The 20,199-nt window shown below is 41.1% G+C and overlaps 1 protein-coding gene and 1 long non-coding RNA gene across 2 annotated transcripts in view; one reads left to right on the top strand and one right to left on the bottom strand.

The window, feature by feature from the left end:
* Positions 1-5,366, top strand: part of LOC129148731 (uncharacterized) — a 31,459-nt gene extending 26,093 nt beyond the window's left edge. The window contains exon 3 of the long non-coding RNA XR_008555697.1: positions 5,234-5,366. This is a non-coding gene — a long non-coding RNA (uncharacterized LOC129148731). The remainder of the gene's footprint in view (positions 1-5,233) is intronic.
* A 6,863-nt stretch (positions 5,367-12,229) lies between these two features.
* LOC103305134 (cAMP-specific 3',5'-cyclic phosphodiesterase 4D) overlaps positions 12,230-20,199 on the bottom strand; it is a 46,199-nt gene continuing 38,229 nt past the window's right edge. The window contains exons 7-10 of the mRNA XM_054715233.1: positions 19,760-19,914; positions 18,354-18,476; positions 17,774-17,956; positions 12,230-17,106 (exon numbers count right to left, since the gene is read on the bottom strand). Coding sequence (XP_054571208.1) covers positions 16,690-17,106; positions 17,774-17,956; positions 18,354-18,476; positions 19,760-19,914 — 878 coding nt within the window. The 3' untranslated portion in view covers positions 12,230-16,689. The remainder of the gene's footprint in view (positions 17,107-17,773; positions 17,957-18,353; positions 18,477-19,759; positions 19,915-20,199) is intronic.

The following is a 20,199-nucleotide window of genomic DNA, read 5'->3' as shown; positions in this document are numbered from 1 at the left end:
GTAGTTTATGATCCGTATCATTATGAATCCCCACAAGGACTCTTTCCTGTTTCATATAAATGTCCACCTTCCCCTTTTATCCTGACCCTCATTCCTTTCTCCTCAGCCACTAAAGTGGCTACAGTGAATGTCATTAACGTGGCTGACTGGTATCACTTGCATGTGTATGTGTTTGTAGCAGGCACTGCTCCCTGTCTCTCTTACATACTAATGCAATTAGTAGCTGGGTGCTAGCCATGATGACACCACTTACTTTTGGCCAATGGGGTATGAGCAAAAGTGATGTATCAAATTAGGTTGCGCCGTAGGCGGAGATGTGTCCTTGCCTTTCCTTTTCCCCTTCCCCTACCACGTAGGAGCCGGAGCTAAAAGTGGAGGGTGGCAAAGCAACGTGATTGAAGCAGCTTAGGTCCCTGATGATTTGGAACCACTCTACCCCACCCCACCCCTGAATTTTTACTGGAGAAAAAAAAATTATCCAGTTTAATGCACTGTTATACATTTGAGTGTTTCTGTTTTGAACATTGATCCAATTTCCTAGATACATACAGCATCTTTGCAAAGTACGTAGGAATATTTAAAATGTCTACATGTGTTTCAAACTTTAAATGGCATTGTTCGGTTTTCATAGGTTTTTCACTCAGAACTATTTGAAAAAACCTATCCTTGCTGCAATGGTCACACCTAGTTCTTGCTGCTCAGTACTGCAGAAGAGGCCACTGTGAGCCTTGATCATATTTTCTTTTTTTAAAAAACTTCTAATATTTATTTTTTTCAAATTAAAAGAAAAAGTTTGTTTTGAAAGTCACAGAGGTGGAACTGAGCCAGCTGGGCTGCGTAGGCTCGGGAAACAAGTTTTAGAGGCAGAAGAAGGGCCCCTGGAGCTTAGGAGAGAGAAGAGCAAAGGTAACGCCTGGGGGGAGAAGAGGAGGAGCGGAAAGGTGCAGGCATGCTCCGTTAGGGAGAGCTCACCTCCAATATTTATTGTTCTTCCTGAATAGAAAATATAATGCATAACTGTCATGTAAAATATTACAGTGCTATAGAATACAGAGAAAGAAAATTAGGCTTAATGCCAGCTCTCCCCCCTCCCAGCGATAGATACCTAGATTGCTTCCAACTTCCCACTACCATCAACACCACCATGATGATATCTTTATGAAACTTTAAAATAATGTTTTCTTGCCCATATATGGAAGAGAACATTTGCTGGTCATAGAGTAGTCTCATGTTTAATTCCACGGAGTTCTGCCAAAACACTTTCCAGAATGGCTCTCCTAGTCTGCACCTCCATTAGCAATGTCTGAGGCTTCCATTCCTCTACATCCTGCCCTGCATCTTGTGTTATTTAAGTTTCTAATTTTTGCCAGTCTCAAGTGACTCATTTTTATTTGCATTTTATTAATGTTTGTGTAACAGTTCATATACTTGTTAGCCATCTGGGCTTTCCCTTCTGTGAATTGCCTCTTCATACCCTTTTCCTAATTCCTGCTATTAATTCATGTTGGTTTTAGTTGCTTCTATTTATGACCTTTCAAGGCAGACATTCTTAGCTTTATTCATCAAGACCTTGTAGTCATTTGATATTCATTTTCACATTGGTCTGCAACCCATATCCAATTCCTGGGTGAGTGTGCACCCCCACCTGAAGCCAGTCATGCCCTGGACATTCCCAATGGCCATGAGCTGCCGAGTATCCTCAGCTTCCCACAGCTTCACTGGCAAACCACTCCCCCGCCCCGCTTCTCTCTATATTTTAGTCTCCACATCTGAATATGACTATCAAATGGTGACCCTCTTCCTGTCTTGCAGCCTCTTTGCTTGCTCTGCAGTTAAGGAGCAGAGGGGTACAGGGTGCAACTAGGATCATGCAGCCAGATGCTAACACTCAAATCTTTGCCATTTGGAAATGGACACTTGGATGGAAATTTGGGGGAGAAACTTGTAAAGTCACTCCTAATTCTGAAACGTCGAGTCTTCAGAAGACATGTGGGAATTTACAGAGCTTTTCTTTTCCTTTTAAACCAAGAAGTTTCCATTGGCTACGCCTCTTATTTTCAGCGTAATTTTTACTGACTTTCACCAAAAAGCCACTCTCCCTCTGGATTTGGTAACACTCGCCCTCTGCACCTGAGCAAAGCCTGCTGCCACTTACATTAGGAGGTCACAAACACTGTCGAAGCTGCATTTCTCCTCTACAGAGTCATGGGAGAATGTTAGCCCATGAAATTCAGCGCAAAAGATTTCATGCAGCTCAACAGAGGAGAGCCTTTTAAAAGAGCTCCACCGACTAACCAGCCAGGTAGGGAATAAAGCTGATTTCATTCTTGGAACAGAAAGAGGAAAGACGTATCACTGCTGAGGGTCCTTGGGGCTGACCAGAGACCCTTGTGATAGAACAGTCTCTTGGCTGTCACTTCTGGCCCTAATCATGGCTTATGGCTAAACTAACCTGTCTGGTAGTCTATGCTCTCAATGCCCTCCCCTTACCCCCCCCCCCCCCCCCCCCCGCTTTTAAGGGCATGATAGCTTATTTAAAAACTAGAGGCCTGGTGCATGACATTTGTGCACTGGGGTGGGGGGGTCCTTTTGCCAGGCCTGTGCCCTCTCACAGTCTGGGACCCCTCGGGGTATGCCTGACTGCTGACTTAGGCCCGATCCTTGGAGGTAGTCAGGCATTCCCCAAGGGGTCCTTAGCACTTCCGCAGAGGTGGGAGAGGCTCCCGCCACCACAGCTGCACTTGCCAGCAGTGAGCCCAGCACCCTGTGGGAGCATAGTGACCACCAGGGGCAGCTCCTGTGTTGAGCATCTGCCCCCCTGGTGGTCAGTGCACATCATAGCGATCAGTCCGCCATTTAGTTGATTTGCATATTAGGGTTTTATTATATAGAATACTGTACCACACTGATCAGAATGACCAGCATACACATTAGGATGGCTTTTCTGTTGGATATTAACATTGAAGTATTTTTGTATAAAATACTAACCAAGAACGTCAGGAAAATAAAGATCTTAAATGAAAATTAACACTAATAATTGTGGTGTCTAATCCCACAGAACTAATATAAGCCCCTCATGAGTCAGAGAGCTCTTAATGTGTTGACCCTTTATTCTTCTCCTGCTTAGGAAAATGCCAGCGATGGATTAACTTGACAGTCCTCTTTCCCTGATCCCATAGAGAAGCACTCCCGTTGAGCACCTCTGGCAAAGGCCATACCATAATGCCGATTGAGGCTTTTGACAAATTCATGTCCCCAACATCAGCTGGGCTTTAAGTGAATACCTTCTTGAACTGCTGCCCCACCTTCCATCTGCTTCTTCTAATCAAGCTTCAAGGTATAGCTCAGACATCCCCTCCTCCAGGAAGGCTTCCTTGATTTACCTGTCCCCAGACTATAGCAAAGCTGGGTGACCATCCTTTGGTTCTCCTACCATACCAGCCCCTGTCAGAGCACTTAGCATTATAATTGCTTCTCGGGACCTCTCCTTTACTAGAGAGATTCTCTGCTGTTTCTTCCCTCTGCAGGCCCAGTGTCCAGCACAGTGACTGGTACTTAATAAACGTTTGTGAAATAAATAAATAAACAAACAAATGAACAGAGTCGGAATTCGTGTCTACATCAGCAGACAGGACCAAGGGTGCTTACAGTAACCTAAGAACTAGTCCAGAAGCTTGTTTGCATACGAGAAATAACAACAACCAAAGTCCCTGTGTCAGCCACCGAAGGCTGTAGTGGTTGGCCCAACGTTCAGCAGGACAACTGTTCCCACCAACCCCACGTGTACACTGTCCCTACTTGAAAGCAGGATGCCCATCACCTTTCATAAGGAGCAAGGAACTTAGTATAAAGACATGAGAACAGTCAGCTGACCCAGCCTAGAAAGTTCCTCAGAAAGTGGCTTTTCAGGATTGCACAAACACATTCTGCAGAAGACAGATGTCAGGAAACATCTCAGAGAGGGCCCACGTTAACACTCGATTGCAGTTGAATTGTAGCTAAATACAGAATGGGGAGGGTGTTAATGTGGGGGGAGGTGGACATACTGGGAAAAGGAGACACGTTTTCGTAAGAGCAAGAGCCTTGTTCCTTCACCTCTGTACCTGTAGCCATTAGAATAATGCCAGGTATATCGTAAGCACTCACTAAATATTTGAAGAATTATCAAATAAATCCTTGATTGGTAATACAACAAAGTATTAACATTAGTTGGTTCTGGGTGTGGTATTCTGAATCTTTCCCCCCCTGTCTTATCATGTTTTTGGTTCTATCCACATTTTCCACACGAGCATGCAGTCCTTTTGTAACTCCTTTTATAGTCAGGAGTGTTTCGTGGAAACAAAAGGAAGTGTTTGTGTAATGTGGTCCTACGGTGTGGTGGTGCGGGTGGCAATGCTGGCATAGAAAACGATCCTGCCCACTCATCGTTTCTTCATGCCTCACTCCTCCACAAAGGAGTGTCCCTTACACAGAGCAGTTCAGAATGAAAGGTCATTTTAGAAACCAAAGCCTCATCTGTGGTCCCTCCTTCCCTTCCTTCCTTCCCCCTGCCTGACCTCCCCTCCTTCCCTCCCTCCTTTTCTCTGTCTCATTTTCACTTAGAGAATTGTGTGGGCTGCATGTGAAGATGGCAGAGAGACAGGAAAATGATAGGGGTTTTCCATGCATTCAAACAATGGTGTGGGAATCCATTCTTTCAAATCAAATGAGAAGTTATTTAAAAGACAAGCCCTGTTGCGAATGGTGCCTCTGGGTAGATCTTAGGACATTCCTAGTGTGTACGCATAAACTACTCCCCAGAGCCCCTGAGCAGCCGAGAATCCCCCAGTGCACAGTCACTAAACTAGGTTTAAAGGCCACTGAGTTGTGATGTTAACACTGCTCCCCCAAAACGACATCATCAAACACTTGATACAATTGCCAGTGAGGATACAATCAGCAAGAATACTAATTCTAGGCAAGAACAAATGAAGCCACAAATTAAGGGCTATGGGTAAGAAAGAAAACTAAATGTTTTCAGCTAGAATTTGAGAGGAGCTGGTGAGTGGGAGTGGGTGAGTGGGAGAGAGAGGGAGAGATCTCACATGCCAAATCATAGGGGAAATGATCAGGCAAATAAGCTGTCATCAAATGGCCTGTCCATATCTGGGTACAAGCTTAAAGTCACCCCAACCCATTAGGATCCTTTGCTTTTATCTTCCAAGAAGCCAACAATAGTACCATCACTTTTCAGGTGAAGTCTCCCAGAAGGATGAAAAGGAGAATCCTCCCATTTATACATATCCGATGCTTTCCCCAAATGAAATCTGCTTTTCCAACTATTCAAGAAACCAGCTCATTATCAACAAGATAAGAAATAACAAGTGTTGGCGAAGTTGTGGAGAAAAAGAAACTCTCATACACTACTGGTGAGAATGTAATTTGCTACAGCTACTATTAAAAACAGTATAGAGCAGTGATGGCGAACCTCTGACACGCGTGTCAGTGCCATTTCTGATGACACACGGCCGCTGAGGCGGCCGCATGCCGAGGATGAAACATTTATGTTATTTAAACTATAAATATCGCGAAATAATGTTTTTTTTTCCTCAAAGGGACACACTACCCGAGTTATGCTCAGTTTTTTGGCGAAGTTTGAAACACCAAGCTCAAAAGGTTGCCCATCACTGGTATAGAGGTTCCTTAAAAAAAAAAAAAGAAACCAGTTCATTTGTGACTTTCAGGTCATTATTGCTGTCACCTTCTGCCATTAGTGTCTAACTATGCTTGTTTGTAAATTTCCTAACAGATTTGAAAGGCATCTGCTTCCATCTCATCCCATTCCAAAATCATTGAGTTCACCCACATCCCTGACCAAATTCAAACCTCTTTTTCCCACTGTTGTTGTTTTTGGTTTCTGCCCAGATTTGTCATCCATAAAATACTACCTGACATGGGATTCCAGGGTAGGATGCTCTCCTTATTCTTTCTTCCTAGTTTCCCTGGCCACTACTTTAGGATTTTGACACAAAAGAGGCTCAAGAAATACTGTGAGTTAATAAGTTAAAAATTTCCTTTTGGATGATTCTTTTCTCGTTAACTTTTGGTGTCTTCTTAATTCTTTTTTTATTTTTGCTCAGTAAAGTGACTCCGAGATATTATATAATTCTCATAGTTTTGATTATCAACACTTATGAATGTGAATGGCAGATTGGCTTGCCTAGCCTTGAATTCCGATCTTCACCCAGTGCCTCCAAACTCCAGTAGAATTGCTCAGAGTTGTCTCTCCTTCACAAGGTAAGCTACTGTTCAAAATATTTCTGTAGCCCTCACGAGGCCCAATTCTCCTCTCACTCATTGTAGTTTTCATCTCTAAAGTTTGATTTGAAAGACAACGTAGAGATATTAACCATATATTTAATTATATCCCTTGTTTATAGATGTTGTTATACTGATTAGATATGTGGCCACATAATCATTTATCATACAGATCCTAGAAATATTGCTGACGTGGGCTTTCTGGAGGCTGAAGTAGAATAGCAGATTATGGCCAGGTACTGAGCTAAAATCAAGGTCGGATTAATTCCTACCTACAGACTTTTCATTATCAAAGACATAGGCACACATCCAGGGGTCTGGAAAAGGCTGACTCCAGCAACAGAAGATACCTATATTTGAAAGTCTAACCGTGGCTTAATTACTGAGTCAAGCTGGCCTCCTTCTTTTTCTTAAGATGCTTTTGAGGCATCATGCAAAGATTGCTTGCAGACCTTCATATCTCTGCGTGTGTTTCAATCCGTTAGCCTTCTGCTACACAAATATTAACACATAAATATTAATATTTGAGTACCTGATATATAACAGGTACCATATGTTACGTCAACCAATTGGCATTGGTGCCAATTCAGCGCTGACAGGAATCCCCAATTTGGGGCTCAGTGAAGAGAACTTGATTCAGTGCAAAACAGCTCAATTGTGATACAGCACAGCTGTGCACCAGAATGGCTGAGAGTTAACCCCAGGGCCAGGCTCCTATCCCTGCTCTGCTCCTCGCTGGTCTGTTCTGCACCAGCCTGCTCTTCCCTACACTGGTCTCCCCCACTCTGCTCTGGTGAGACAGTTTTGGTGTTTTCACCTTTAGTGTTTCAGCCCCAGCCAGGGAAATGCAATCTGATATTCTGAATGTAAAGGATGGCATGTAGCTCAGGGTCTCTAGGAAACAGAGCCAGAGGCATGCAGCAAGGGGACAGTAGTTTACTTGGGAGGTGCAAACCTTTGGGTAATAGGATGAGAAAAAAAAGGATTAAGGCAAAAAGTAGCAAGTGGCTTGGTAGGGTCTTTCACTGGATAGGAACTCAAGGATTGTCCCGGTGGGCTTCAAGGGAAAAGCAAGCTTCAGAGCAGTCCAGGGAGAGAGAAGGAGAAGAAATTAATCAGCCTGGTTCCCTCCCATCTCTGGATTCCTAATGGTCAAACAATCCCATGGGTCAAAATTAATCCCCTGAACTTCTGGGTTGTGTCCTTTGACCCCTTTGGTGACCCCTGTGATGCCAGATCCTAGGCCCTGTGTGTTGTGTGTTTTCAACCAATTACAAAAGCAGAGGGGCAACGGCCTGTGTGACTGGAGAGAGCCACAATGAGGCAGGCGAGGAAGGTGCTCAGCCCCTGCCAATTACACTAATGGACTTTCAGGGAAAACATGATGTGATTTTCTGTTAGTCTCTTCTCTCCTTTGAGTGACATTTTAATCTTTATACCCTTTAGCCCATGCCAACTTGTGATGTGTGATATTGTGATTTATAATAAGAAATATATATTTGGTCTTCTTCCCAGTTTCTGATTCAGAGCTCCTAACACCCTTGGAATGCCCTGACAACAGCCCCGAAGGTGTCTTGTTATGGTAATAGGTGACTGGAAAGCACCAAAGGATGGGCACTGGTAGCAAGGGGAACCAGCCATGTGATTAGAGCACTGGAACCCCAACCCCTTGACCTCCAAGGATGGGATAAGGGGGAGATTGAATTGATCACCAATAACCACTGATTTAATCAATCATACTTTTGTAATGAAGCCTTCATTAAAACCCAAAAAGGACAGGGTTCAAAAAGATGCATGGAGAATTGGGGAGTATGGTGTGTCTGGAGAGGGCATGGAAGCTTCTGCTCTTTCGCCATACCTTGCCCTATGCATCTCTTCCATATGGCTATTCCTGAGTTACATCCTTTTATAATAAAACAATAACATTTAAATAAAATGTTTCTCTGAGTCTGTGAACTGTTCTAGCAAAATTAATCGAACCCAAGGAGGGGGTGTCATTGGGACCTCCAATCTATGGCCAATAAGTCAGAAGGCCAGGTGACAACATGGGCTTGCCATTGGCATCGGAAACGTTGGGGAGGCAGTCTTGTAGGACTGAGCTCTTAACCTGTGAAATCTGATGCTATTTCTAGGTAGAATCTGATACTATCAGAATTAAGTTGACTTGTAGGACACCCAGCTGGTGTAGGAAACCACACCCACCATATTCAAATTGGGTCCGGAACCCTATGATGCCAATGGAGGCCATGATGGTAACAGCCAATCCTAGGTTTCCTCTGCTGCTGAAATGAGCCGATAGCTGGCTTCATCATTCTTTTCCTGCTGGGTGAAAACTGGCCAAACCTGTGATTCTATTGTTCCTCCAACTGCCTGTAGCCCCACCAGGTCACCGGTTGCAACTTCGGTAGTAACATGCACCCCTTTGCATAAATGTAATGAGTTAGAAAGGGGGTTGAGATTACTTTTGCTTTTTTGCAAAACTGAAAGAGAAAAAAAAAGAATAACTCCATGGGGTCTGAACAATGTTTTCCAAACTTTAGGGCATATAAAAGTAACAAGAGAACTTGTTTAAACACAGATTCTGGATCTCACCCATAGAGATTCTTATTCCAAAAACCTGAGTTGGGGCTTGATCATTGGCATTTCTAACACGATCCTAGTTTATTTTGATGTCAGTTCAAAGGAACACATTTTGAGAAGTGCTGGTGTTAGAAGGAAAAGGATAGTCAAATATTAATATCCTGACTTAAACCTTTATTAGCCAGGCCAAAAAGAGTACATTGCCTTAAAAAATATCACAATCTAGTGAGAGAGACAGAAAGTAAAAAAAAAAGAGAGAAAAAAAAAAAAAAGAATTACAACATATTAGGAGAAGAAAAAGCCATCATAGGGGGCCCAATATGGAGCTACTCCTGCCCAGGGTACCATGTCATCAAACGGACACTTAGATAACTTTTATGTCCCTGTGGATGTTCTGCTTGACCAGAAATGCAGTATATTCAGTCAGCCAATCTTCAAACACCAAGCCAACTCTGGGCTTTCTCACCCCAAACAAGGTTGACTGAGTGGCCCCAGCCAACCTGATAATTTCTATTTATCTCTTGTTCTTTATTCTTTATCCTACAGTAGCTCTTGCTTTCTGCCCCATTTGATAGATCAAAAGGAAACTGCCCACTTCATGAAGTGTTCAATGTAGTTTGAATCACCCGAGTTGTCTTCTTTAATAATCTTTTAACAGTTGTTTTTTTTGCAACAAAGGACATTGTAAAAACACCACAAAATTCCCAACCCAGTAGCACAGGCCTCTCAGGCATTAATTCCACTCCAAAAGACCCCAAAACTTAAAGTAATTAGAATCCTGAACTGACTGCACCACATCCCAGCACAGCTGTGGGCCTGGAAGCTGTAGCTATCTACAGAAATGACAAAATTTTACTAAGACCACCTAGACTTGCAATGACCATTATGGGGGAATGTTCCAATTGGACATGCACTTTAAAGCAAGGGTTCTCAAACAACATAAAAATGGGGTACCTATTTTAACTGGAATGCAGGAACCTCCAAAAAGCTTCAAAATGCCAAAACAGCTTCATTGCAAAAGGCTAATGAGAAACTGATGACACGAGAGGAACTGTAACACTGACTTGACTCCTCCTACTCCTCTCAATCTTCCTTCACCTGAGTCCTCACTACCCTCTTCTAAATTGCCTTTCCACTCTGAAGAGACCACAAGGCAGTAAGCAAAGACCACTCCGTTATCTGGCAGCTACAACAGTTTCCAAATCAGAAACCTAAAAACACCTGGGCCTCCCGTTTTGCACGCTCCTATTCGTCCATCATCAAAACACTGGCTCAGAAATCTGTGTGTCAATTGCGCTCAACCGGGATGCTGGAAAAAAGACTGTACTCAAAGCTTTTGTTAAATCCTTTCACACCAACTAAACGCCCCCTATCTATCCTGGAAGGAGGGCCGCTCCCAGTGTTGATGGCACTCCCAGGGATTCCCACTATACTGCTATCTGTCATTTATGCTCTTAAAGAGCCAGGGGGGAATTAAAATAAAACTTAATGGAACATCTTGCCAAATTCTGGTAGACAGTGGGGCTACACTCTCTACTTTAAACCCCACTCACTTTGGAACTTGCACATGGGATCCTAGGAAAACGGCAGAAGCCAAAAAAGGGTGAGAATTCTTACCAGAGTCAGCTCTTCTGGATCTCTGTAGTGTCGGGTTGAGAGGGGAAGGTAAAATTTCAAGTGGTCCATTTCTTTCCAAATCCTGACCCCCGCCCCCCCACCCCCCAACAACAACAACTGCTTTTTGGCACAACTTGTTGCCTATAAACGGAAACACATTTCCCATTCCTGCCTTGCACCCACACATTTAGCGCCTTTTCCATCTTAACTAAGCACTTACCATACACTGTTGGTCATACCTTTTGCAATTTGAGGTGCGACAGCAAAACCAGCACGGATTTCTTTTTCCTTCATCACAATTTCACCAACAGAAGACTCATGCTTACTGTAGATCTTAGCAACCTCGGCATACGATTTCTTCATTAGGTCAAGAACTTTCACCTTTCACTTACAGGAAGCACTTTACAACTTCTCTCTGGCATATCGGAATCGCCCGCCTTACTGCTCTTACACTTTGGGGCCATGATTAAGTAAAGTAAGTGTTCTCTGAACACAAGCCCTGCGACACCTCCGCAGTCGGTCTGCTAACCCAGATGGCTACCACGTGACTAGCAGGCGGGAGGGTACCTATCCAGGGGACGCGATTCACGTTCCGGGGGCGGGACAGAGCAGGCCTCGCGAGATTTCATCACGCTACTCAGGACGGTGCGCAGTTTAACACTGATGGGTTATTTCTGGGATTTTTCATTTAATGTTTTCATACTGCAGTTGACCGCAGACAACTGGCGCTGCAGAAAATCGTGAATAAGGAGGGACTTATTCTAGTCCTTATTCTAGTAAAGATTTGGGGGCTGAATATTACATTTTTGCTGACTCCTTCTCTTTAAGACCCTGAAATGTTTCCTCATTGGGTTATGTCCACTATCCATTTGGTGGCTTTACTTAGCAAATATTAAGCACCTACTGTGTGCCAGGTATCGCTTTGGGAGTGAGGGATACCACGCTCTCAGAGAGCCACGTTCTGGTGGGAGAGACAGACAACACACACACAGGTGTGTGTGCCAGTTTGTGGTAAGCATTAGGAAGAAAATACAGCAGGGGAAGGAATCAAGAGTGACGGAACAGGGGTGCTTTCCTTCCATGTCTCCAGAGGCCTCACTTTTCGTTTGTACCTCAGGACTTGAGCAAGTGGTTTCCTTGTCTGGATCCCCCGCCTCCTCCATTTAACCCTCCCTTTTGCTTGCTTTCCTCTTCCTCTTCTTCATGCTCAGCCCAAAGTCACTTCCTTAGGAAGCCTCTGGGCTGCCAGGAGGGCGCAAGTTCAGGTCCCCATGGAGTCACAGCGCCAGGGGTTCTTCCCAGGACATTCACAGCGGCAGGTGTAGGAAGCCGTGTAATGCCTTGTCCCCTCCAGACTGTAAGCTCGCGTATGCCTCCTTCACTGCGGTCCTTAGAACCTTGCAGCTGTCAGAGCAGCTACCCAACAAAATAAATGTTGGCTGTCTGGTTAACTTGCAGTGTGCCAGACTAGTCAATTAAATAGGCAAGCCCCTTCCCAAGCCTGTTTACAAAATACTGTGCTTAATCTTGCAGGCCATTTAAATAACATTGGCAAATTTTTTCTATCGGAAGATTAATCTCCGTAATTTTGTTTCATTTGATTATGAATATCAATACTAGCTTATGATGTCTTTTTCTTTTCACTTTAACAAATCTTCATTACTCTTGGAAACCTGTGCTGACTGAACTAGTTTTAAATAAATCATCTTTCATTTGTAAAAGATTGAGTCATAAATAGGCAGAATCAACCCATGCTTTTATTTCCATTGCATATAAAAATTTCATATGAAGGTATTGATGTACAGTACTATCCCCATGGGCTGTAAGAGAGGCTAAGAAACCACTAAAAGAATCATCATTTATAATGTTCACACACAATTTACCATTCTGAAAACATTATCTAAGGAAATAAAATAAAAAAACAACTAAAATCAGTTAAGGATGTGTTTTTGTAATTATAGTGTCCCCTTTGTACTGTTTAAAAAACAAAAGTAATCAAATTCCTTTGGGCCAGGGCTGCTAAAATCTACAGTTTGTGTCAAAAAAAGAAAACAATAACAGGAGGCTCATTTTTCCTAAAAAGAGAATCTCTCCTTTCACTAAGTCACGCTTTCCGAGGGCTGGGCAGTGGTGGAAGGTTTCATCATCCACTGTGAATGTGTCAGCGCTGGGAGCTGGCCATTGTGAAAGGTTGCATTTTAAAAATTCTAAAGCAATATAAGTTTTGCAGAAACCAATTCTAGAGAATGATAAATCCTTTATGTTATGTCAGTTGGTATCGTATAAAACATATCTTGTACATCGTACATATGGACTCACATATTAAAAATTTGGTTGATTTCAGTTGAAGAAAATTTCCAGGTTTAAAACAATGACCTTTTTCATATTATATATTCTCTTAACATGACAGGAAGCTGATGAATAAATGATTAACCAGCACTCGAGACCTTTGGCTCTAGTTTCAAATCAAGTTCATTTGCCTATGTGCTCTAGAAGCCAAAAATACTTCTTATAATCCGGGACAAGAATATATTTTCCCAGTAGTGTTTGAAAGTAGAAAACAAGTGTGGCTAACTCAAGTAGCTCCTGATCAACAGATGGGGAAAACCATTACCATATAAGCAATGCTGCTTCATGGCAAGAAGTCCTTAAGCTTGTATCTCAAAAGGGTCTCAGAATCTTCCAGAGGTGGTCTGTGGTTTTGTAAAATCCAGCTACTGCCAGAAAACCAATTGATTCAAAGTTCGGATGTGGAATGCCCAGCCCTAGCCCCACCATAACCTTACTTTCAAATGCAGCAAAACAGAAGAAAATACTGGTTAAAGTTAAGGCACAGCCCTGGGACCAAAGACCTGCAGCTATGTTTTTTTTAAACTTATATATCTTTATGTATTTTATAGTTTTTTCTTGAATTTTCCATAAACAAGCTCTAAGGTGACAAGACTATATTACAGGAGAAAAAAAATGTACAAGGAGTATGTATACACACCATTCATTCTCTCACCAAGAGTTTCCAAATATATCAACACCATCCCATCATGGGATGATGTTTTAATAAGAACTGATAATTTACAATTAACATTACAATATGTACATTACAATAAATACATGGTTGTAAACAGACAAACAAGACTGTATTACAGGTAAGGTCATTTGGTGAGAAAAAAAAATGCATGGCACAAAAAAATAAATAATGCATTCAAAAATTATCATAAAGCTTTCTGTGAAATCCATTTCATTCAAGTTTTTTTTTCCTTATCTGCAATTTGTTCTATCTACATTATTTTCTTGTGAATTTTAAGTGATGTAAAAGAAAATAAAATCAAAACAGCATTACTATGTTTAGTAACTTGCAAGCTGAAATGTACTGGTTATATGCAAACTTGGACATCTTTTCCCCATACAGTACCCAGGTATTGCATTTTCTTATGGCATTTTAGGAAATGTAAAGCCACTTGTGAAAGGATGTTATTTTTAAAGCGGTGTATGATACTGAAGCACACTTGGGCAAGAGAGAAGGAGAAAAAGGAGGAGGGAGGGAGAGGATCAGCAGATCGTACAGTGCATTAGTCCCTGTCTCTTGGATAGTACGCACTTTCTACAATTTGATTGTCAATCAGTGGGTACCCTCACAACATGTGACCATTAACACCCAACAAACGGGGGAAAAAAGCCTCTCTTTTTAGTGCAGTTATAAACCCTTTCAGGTCTGGATTTGTTTGTGACATATTGCTGCTTTATTTATTTTTTTCATTATTAAGATTCTAGGCACTCTGTGGGGAAAATACCAAGTATTAGGGAGAGGAGGGAATGAGACTATTTTGGAAAAAGGAATAAACCCTAGATTCTTTGTCATTTCTTCTAGACCTCCATCAGGGATAAATTAAATTAAAACAAGTTTCCAAGTGTTCTTGTGAAACTATTTGGACAAATATAGGACTTTGTCTCAAAGGTTACTGTCTGATCTTTACAGGGAAAGGAGGGTGGAGATCTGATCGTTAAGAATCAGTTGATTCCTTTTCTGCTCTGTGTAAAAGATCGGAACTACACAAGTTTTCCATCAGGGGATCTCAGGAGATTAAAGCAGGAGCTATCTTCAGCGTGGATCATTTTCCTGGCTGACGACTTTGTTATTCATCCCCAGAAGGCTCCCTGCCTTCCCAAATATCAATGTTTTTCAGGGTTACGCTTTTCCTTAACTGTTTATTTTCCATTTAGTCAGACACCCCCTTTAGTTCTATGTCAATTCTTAGGTATCAATTTGAAAATGATTATTTGGGTTCCAATCTTTTCGCAGAAAAGATACACACTTTGTGAAGAGTTACAATGGGAAAAAAGTCCAAAGTAAATAAATGCCCCGAGATGCCAACTGATGACAAATACTGGAAATTAATCTCTAAAATTACAATAGTTCTTGGTGCCAAATTCAGTCAAAAGTGCTCTCTTTCTTTATTTCAGCAGAATCTTTTTACCCAACCCATTATTTCAGGAGGGCATTATATTAGCAAACCACTGGTGCCAGCGGCATCATGAATGGCTTTCCCTCAGGATATTTAAAGAAGTTCTCCTCTACAAAACGCACTGATGAACCAATGATAACTAAAAAAGCAACTTCTACATATTACTTGTCCATTAAGGAAGGGTAGTTGCTACATTTAAAATCACTTCTCCAGAATATTCCTTATATAGTTCTTACTCCCATGGTAAAATCATGGAAACAAACGCACATTAGTTGTACTGGTGTTTGTTAATATATTCTAATATTGTTAAAACTGCCTAACTAGCTGTTAACTTTTCTCTGTAAATCAAGAGTAAAAGCTAGTCATTCTACATGACCTCACAGTAGAAATGAATGCTAACCCTACCTTGACTATCTGTTTTTTTTCCATCAATCAAAATGGCAATGATAAGACCCTATCTAGTGAAGGTGGACAAACACGCTAAATGATAGAGCAGCACAAGGGGCAAAAGTTTTTCATACAATGACTGTGAAAACGATAAAAATGAGCATGACTTATGTGGGTAATTACAAAGACATGCACTTGTGAAATGAGGGTCTACTGACATAGCAAAAAGTTATCAGAAGACACTACGTAGGAAAATATCTAAAAAAGACTGACCATTTTAGCTACTGGGTATTTATATATATCTCTCACTTGCTTCAGACAACACCAACGGATGATTGCGTGTCCATGAGGCTTAAGACACATTAGAAAAAACGCACATCAAAGTATTACTGAACAAATATTCACTTTGCACACCATGAAGAAAAACAGTAAAGAGCAACTCTGCTTACCTGAAAAGAATGAAACAAAAAAAGTAAATGAAGACCTACAAAAAGTTTCCTGCAACATAAAATTTGTCTTTGTTTTAAAATATGGAAGTCATTGGTATATAAAACAAGGAATCACTACAAATCAGTTAATTGCTATGAACTATAAGGTGCAAGTAAAATTCGTAAATTAGATTTATCCAGTGTAGCACAGATTGGTACTGAAAACTTGCAAGTTACTCCTTAGAAAAAAATAACCAGTGGCAGATGAAGTTCTGAACATAGTTTTTTTTAAATATAATACTTCAATACATTTAATAATAAAAGTAAGCTCTACAAAAATTCTGTTTTACATATCATACAAAATATAGAGGTCAGTGCAGCTCACTGAACCACACTATTCAGTCATGTATCAGGAAGACTTGAAATTAGAAAATTATGCAATTTCTGTGGCTCATCTTCCTCCTGGTAACAGATTCACGCCGTGTCCTGTTCCTGACCCATTTGTTGTTTCATCCACTAGTTCACTCTGTCTGTGTAATACCTTCTTTCTGCTGAAAATATTGCAAACAAATAAAAAGAAAAGAAACCCCAAGTCATATCAACTTCTGGGCTGCCTGATGAGCCACACTCCCTTGGAAATATTTTGGAATTGGTTTTTCTCTGCTTTGTCAGCTCTACCAAGCAGAAATCTTGTTAAAATGCTGTTCGTGAAGATGTCCCCCTCGGTCTGATGACATGGAGGTGAAAAAACTGGTTACAATATTCCTGAGCTCCAGACTGAGTAGTCAAGGTCAGTTTTGTTCAACAAACGTCCTGGCAGATGACAGTGAGGTGTGACCATGGTTGTGGCATGTGACATGCACTTTGGAAACAATTTTTTCTACTGAAAAAAAAAAAAGACATGAAAGTCGTTTGCACTGTTACGTGTCAGGAGAATGATCATCGATGACACAGGCTTCGGGCTGGCTTTCCTCCTCTTCCCCTACTGCTTCTTCTTCGACCTGTTCATCAAGGGGGATCTCGGTCGACTCCGAGTCTTGAGTGCAGAGAGTCTTGGAGTCACTGCAGCTAGTGTCTTCTTCTACTTGACTTCCACTGTCCTTTTCAGTGTCGGACTCGCCATCCTCCTCTAAAGTGAGTTCAAACTGGAACTTCTCAGTCTGACCCTGCCGGCCCTCCTCCTGGTCATCAGGTGCTGGGGAGGGGCTCTGAGGAATTGTGCTCTGGTACCATTCACGATTGTCCTCCAAAGTGTCCAAAATGTCCTGGGCATCAGGATGGACAAGGTCTGCCCATGTCTCCCAGAGAGGATGAACAATATAGTCTATGAAGCCCACCTAGTTGAAAAGAAATCCAGTTTGAGTATGGGACTTGGGACGAAGAAACTATGGAAAAGGTTAACTAGATCCTACAAATATATCCGATTTATATCAATTTATAAATATGACCTAAAATTTAAATAGAAACATATAAAACATAACGTGGCCTGCAAATACAACATTGAACAGAAGACTATTAACTTTGTTTTGGTAAAACAGTCACTGTTTTAGGCAACGGTGAAAATTAGCTTCTAGAATTTCTTACAACCTAAAAATCCTACAGCTGTTTACATGGTAGGGCTTGGCTTGAGGCCTGGACTTCATTTTAGAATAGCCCGTAATAGGTAAATCGAGATAACTGAAATATTGTCATGTATTCCATATGAATTCATATAACTGAATTCACTTATAAATTCAGATAAACGGTCTCTATACCTATGAATATACTATGTGAATATAATCATTAATGGATATAATGCCATAAGAACATAGAAGTGGCTATATGAATATAAATCGTAAGAATAAAAGAGTCTTTTGAGTTGTAAAGACTAATGTGCAAGTGAGCTTGCAAACATCAAGTACTCATGTAAAAATCACTAAAATACTGTGTGATGTGGACACAATGGAATCCAATGTTCAAGTTACTGTTTTGCTCTCTCGGAAAGCTTTGTGCGTAATACGTCACCTGTGATTTCTCCACAGATGCATTGTGCTTGTCACACATGGGACTTATCTCCATGCCCCGCTCCCTCTCGCGGTCTCCTTGGCGGAAGAACTCCTCCATTATGCGGTCCGTCCACTGGCGGTACAGCTGCAGCGGCTTTGTCGGGTTGCTCAGGTCCGCACAGTGCACCATATTCTGGAGGACCTAAAACAGACAAATGCTTTCTCGACTCTGTTCCTTTTTCCCCCTTTTTACTAGAAATTCACATGTAATGACTGCGACACTTAAAAATAGATGTTGTGTAAGGTTCATTCCAAATAGTTCAACCATGATGTGTCTATGTGTGGTTCACACTATATTAATAGTCCAAAATTATGACACCTCTACTGCATCTAAATACCAAGAGCTGTTTATGTGCATGGCTGATTAAATTCAGAGCTGCTTAAGTGGCTGGTTTTGTGGGATGTTAGGATTTTTTTTTTAAATGCATATGCAAATGAAAAGACCAAGCTGGTTAAATTCCTAAGTTGGGAGAAAGGAGACATAAATTTTATCAAAGCTAGACACACAGACACATGAGAAAATTCAAGTCATGCTTTACCTGAATTCTGTCAGAATAATTATCAAGAAGAAGAACTCCAGAACTGGTCACTTTCTTAGTTTCAACCATAGTTTTCAAATCAGCCAGTAGATTCATGTGTTTTGACATGTCTGTTGCAAGTACCTTAAAGGCAAGGAGTATTTTATTAAGTAAAAAGAGAATTTTTGCAAATAAAAGTACTATGCACAATTTAAGAAGAAATGGAAATCCACTCTGTCCTCTAACAGCATGTATGGCAATTCTTTACTGCGTCTTGGGGCAGAGTCCTTTCCTCTTTGTTGTCAAGTTTTCTGGAAGCCCAGATATATGTGTGCAATATACAGAAATGTTAGGCACTGATAACCACATTTATGATGGGAAAAAAAGGCATATCCATGATTAAGACATCATTACATATTTTTCCCATTCCTTGGACTAAAAAATGGTTAGTGAATGCTGACGAATTGATTCAAGATTGCTCAGAGTACTTCAGAAAGAGAATATTCTGGGCAATTTTCTGCTTATCCAAGACAGATAATTCTTTCCCCTGTATATACAAAGCTTAACAGAATGGATTTTTTGATAACCAGAGATTTTCCTGTGTCTCCTAATCACTGTGAATAATATGCATAGAGAAAATATTAAAATCATGGATGTTTTCTAAATGGCACTCTGATAGAGCCTACCCCCCCCCCCCCCCCCCCCGCTTTTTGAGTGGAAAAAATTCAAGCTATGGTCAGCACCCTCTGCTCGTTAGTCATCTTTCTGCCTGCACCAGACCAGAGGAGTTCAGAAAATAAAGCTGGAATAATGAGGGTAAGCTGTCATTATTCTTTTTAAAAATTTTGTTATTGATAGATTTTAGAGATAGAGAAAGAGAAAAATTGTTCCATTTATTTATGCATTCATCGGTTGATTGTTGTATGTGCCCCGAACGGGATCAAACCCACAACCTTGGAATATCACAACGATGCTCTAACCAACTGAGCTACCTGTCATTATTTTATTTTATTTTTTTAAAATATATTTTTATTGATTTCAGAGAGGAAGGGAGAGGGAGAGATAGATAGAAACATCAATGATGAGAGAGAATCATTGATCGGCTGCCTCCTGCATGCCCCCTACTGGGGATCAAGCCGCAACCTGGGCATGTACCCTTGACCGGTATTGAATCCGGGACCCTTCAGTCTGCAGGCCGATGCTCTATCCACGGAGCCAAACGGGTTAGGGCTACCCGTCATTATTTTTAACTTTAAACTGCTAGAAGTAGAAAACCTATTACAGAACATCAGGGACAGCTTCTCAAACATAAAGGGGCAGCAATAGGTTTTGAAATATACAGTTCCTTTCATTTAATATTCATTCTTTTTGTTTTTCTTTAACAGTTTGTATCACAGCTTTCTTTTTTGCTTTTATCAGCTACTTACAATGTCAATGACCATTTTTCTTAATGATTGTCTTTGCTTTTTGGTCAAATTCTGGAAAATGTCACAGTTTTCTTCTTGAAGCAACTTAAAGCCCACGGCCAAATGATGGTTCTCCAAGACAGAAGAATCATTGTACATCAAGGCAAGTTCAGAATCTTAAAAGAAAGACAAGAGATTGTACATCAAGGCAAGTTCAGAATCTTAAAAGACAAGAGATTGTACATCAAGGCAAGTTTAGAATCTTAAAAGAAAGACAAGAGATTGTACATCAAGGCAAGTTCAGAATCTTAAAAGAAAGACAAGAATAAGATAAACTTAGAATAAATGGCTTAGCAAAGCCATTTATTCTAAGTTTATCTTATTCTTCATATTCTGAGATAACTTTCGGTTTAGAACTCAATTTCCCCTAAACATCTCTGCTGGCCTTACCATACATGACA

Source organism: Eptesicus fuscus, chromosome 4 (assembly GCF_027574615.1).
Source record: "Eptesicus fuscus isolate TK198812 chromosome 4, DD_ASM_mEF_20220401, whole genome shotgun sequence".
NCBI classification, from domain to species: Eukaryota; Metazoa; Chordata; class Mammalia; order Chiroptera; family Vespertilionidae; genus Eptesicus; species Eptesicus fuscus.
Note: the sequence above shows the minus strand (reverse complement) of the source record. Positions and strands in the feature narration are given on the sequence as shown.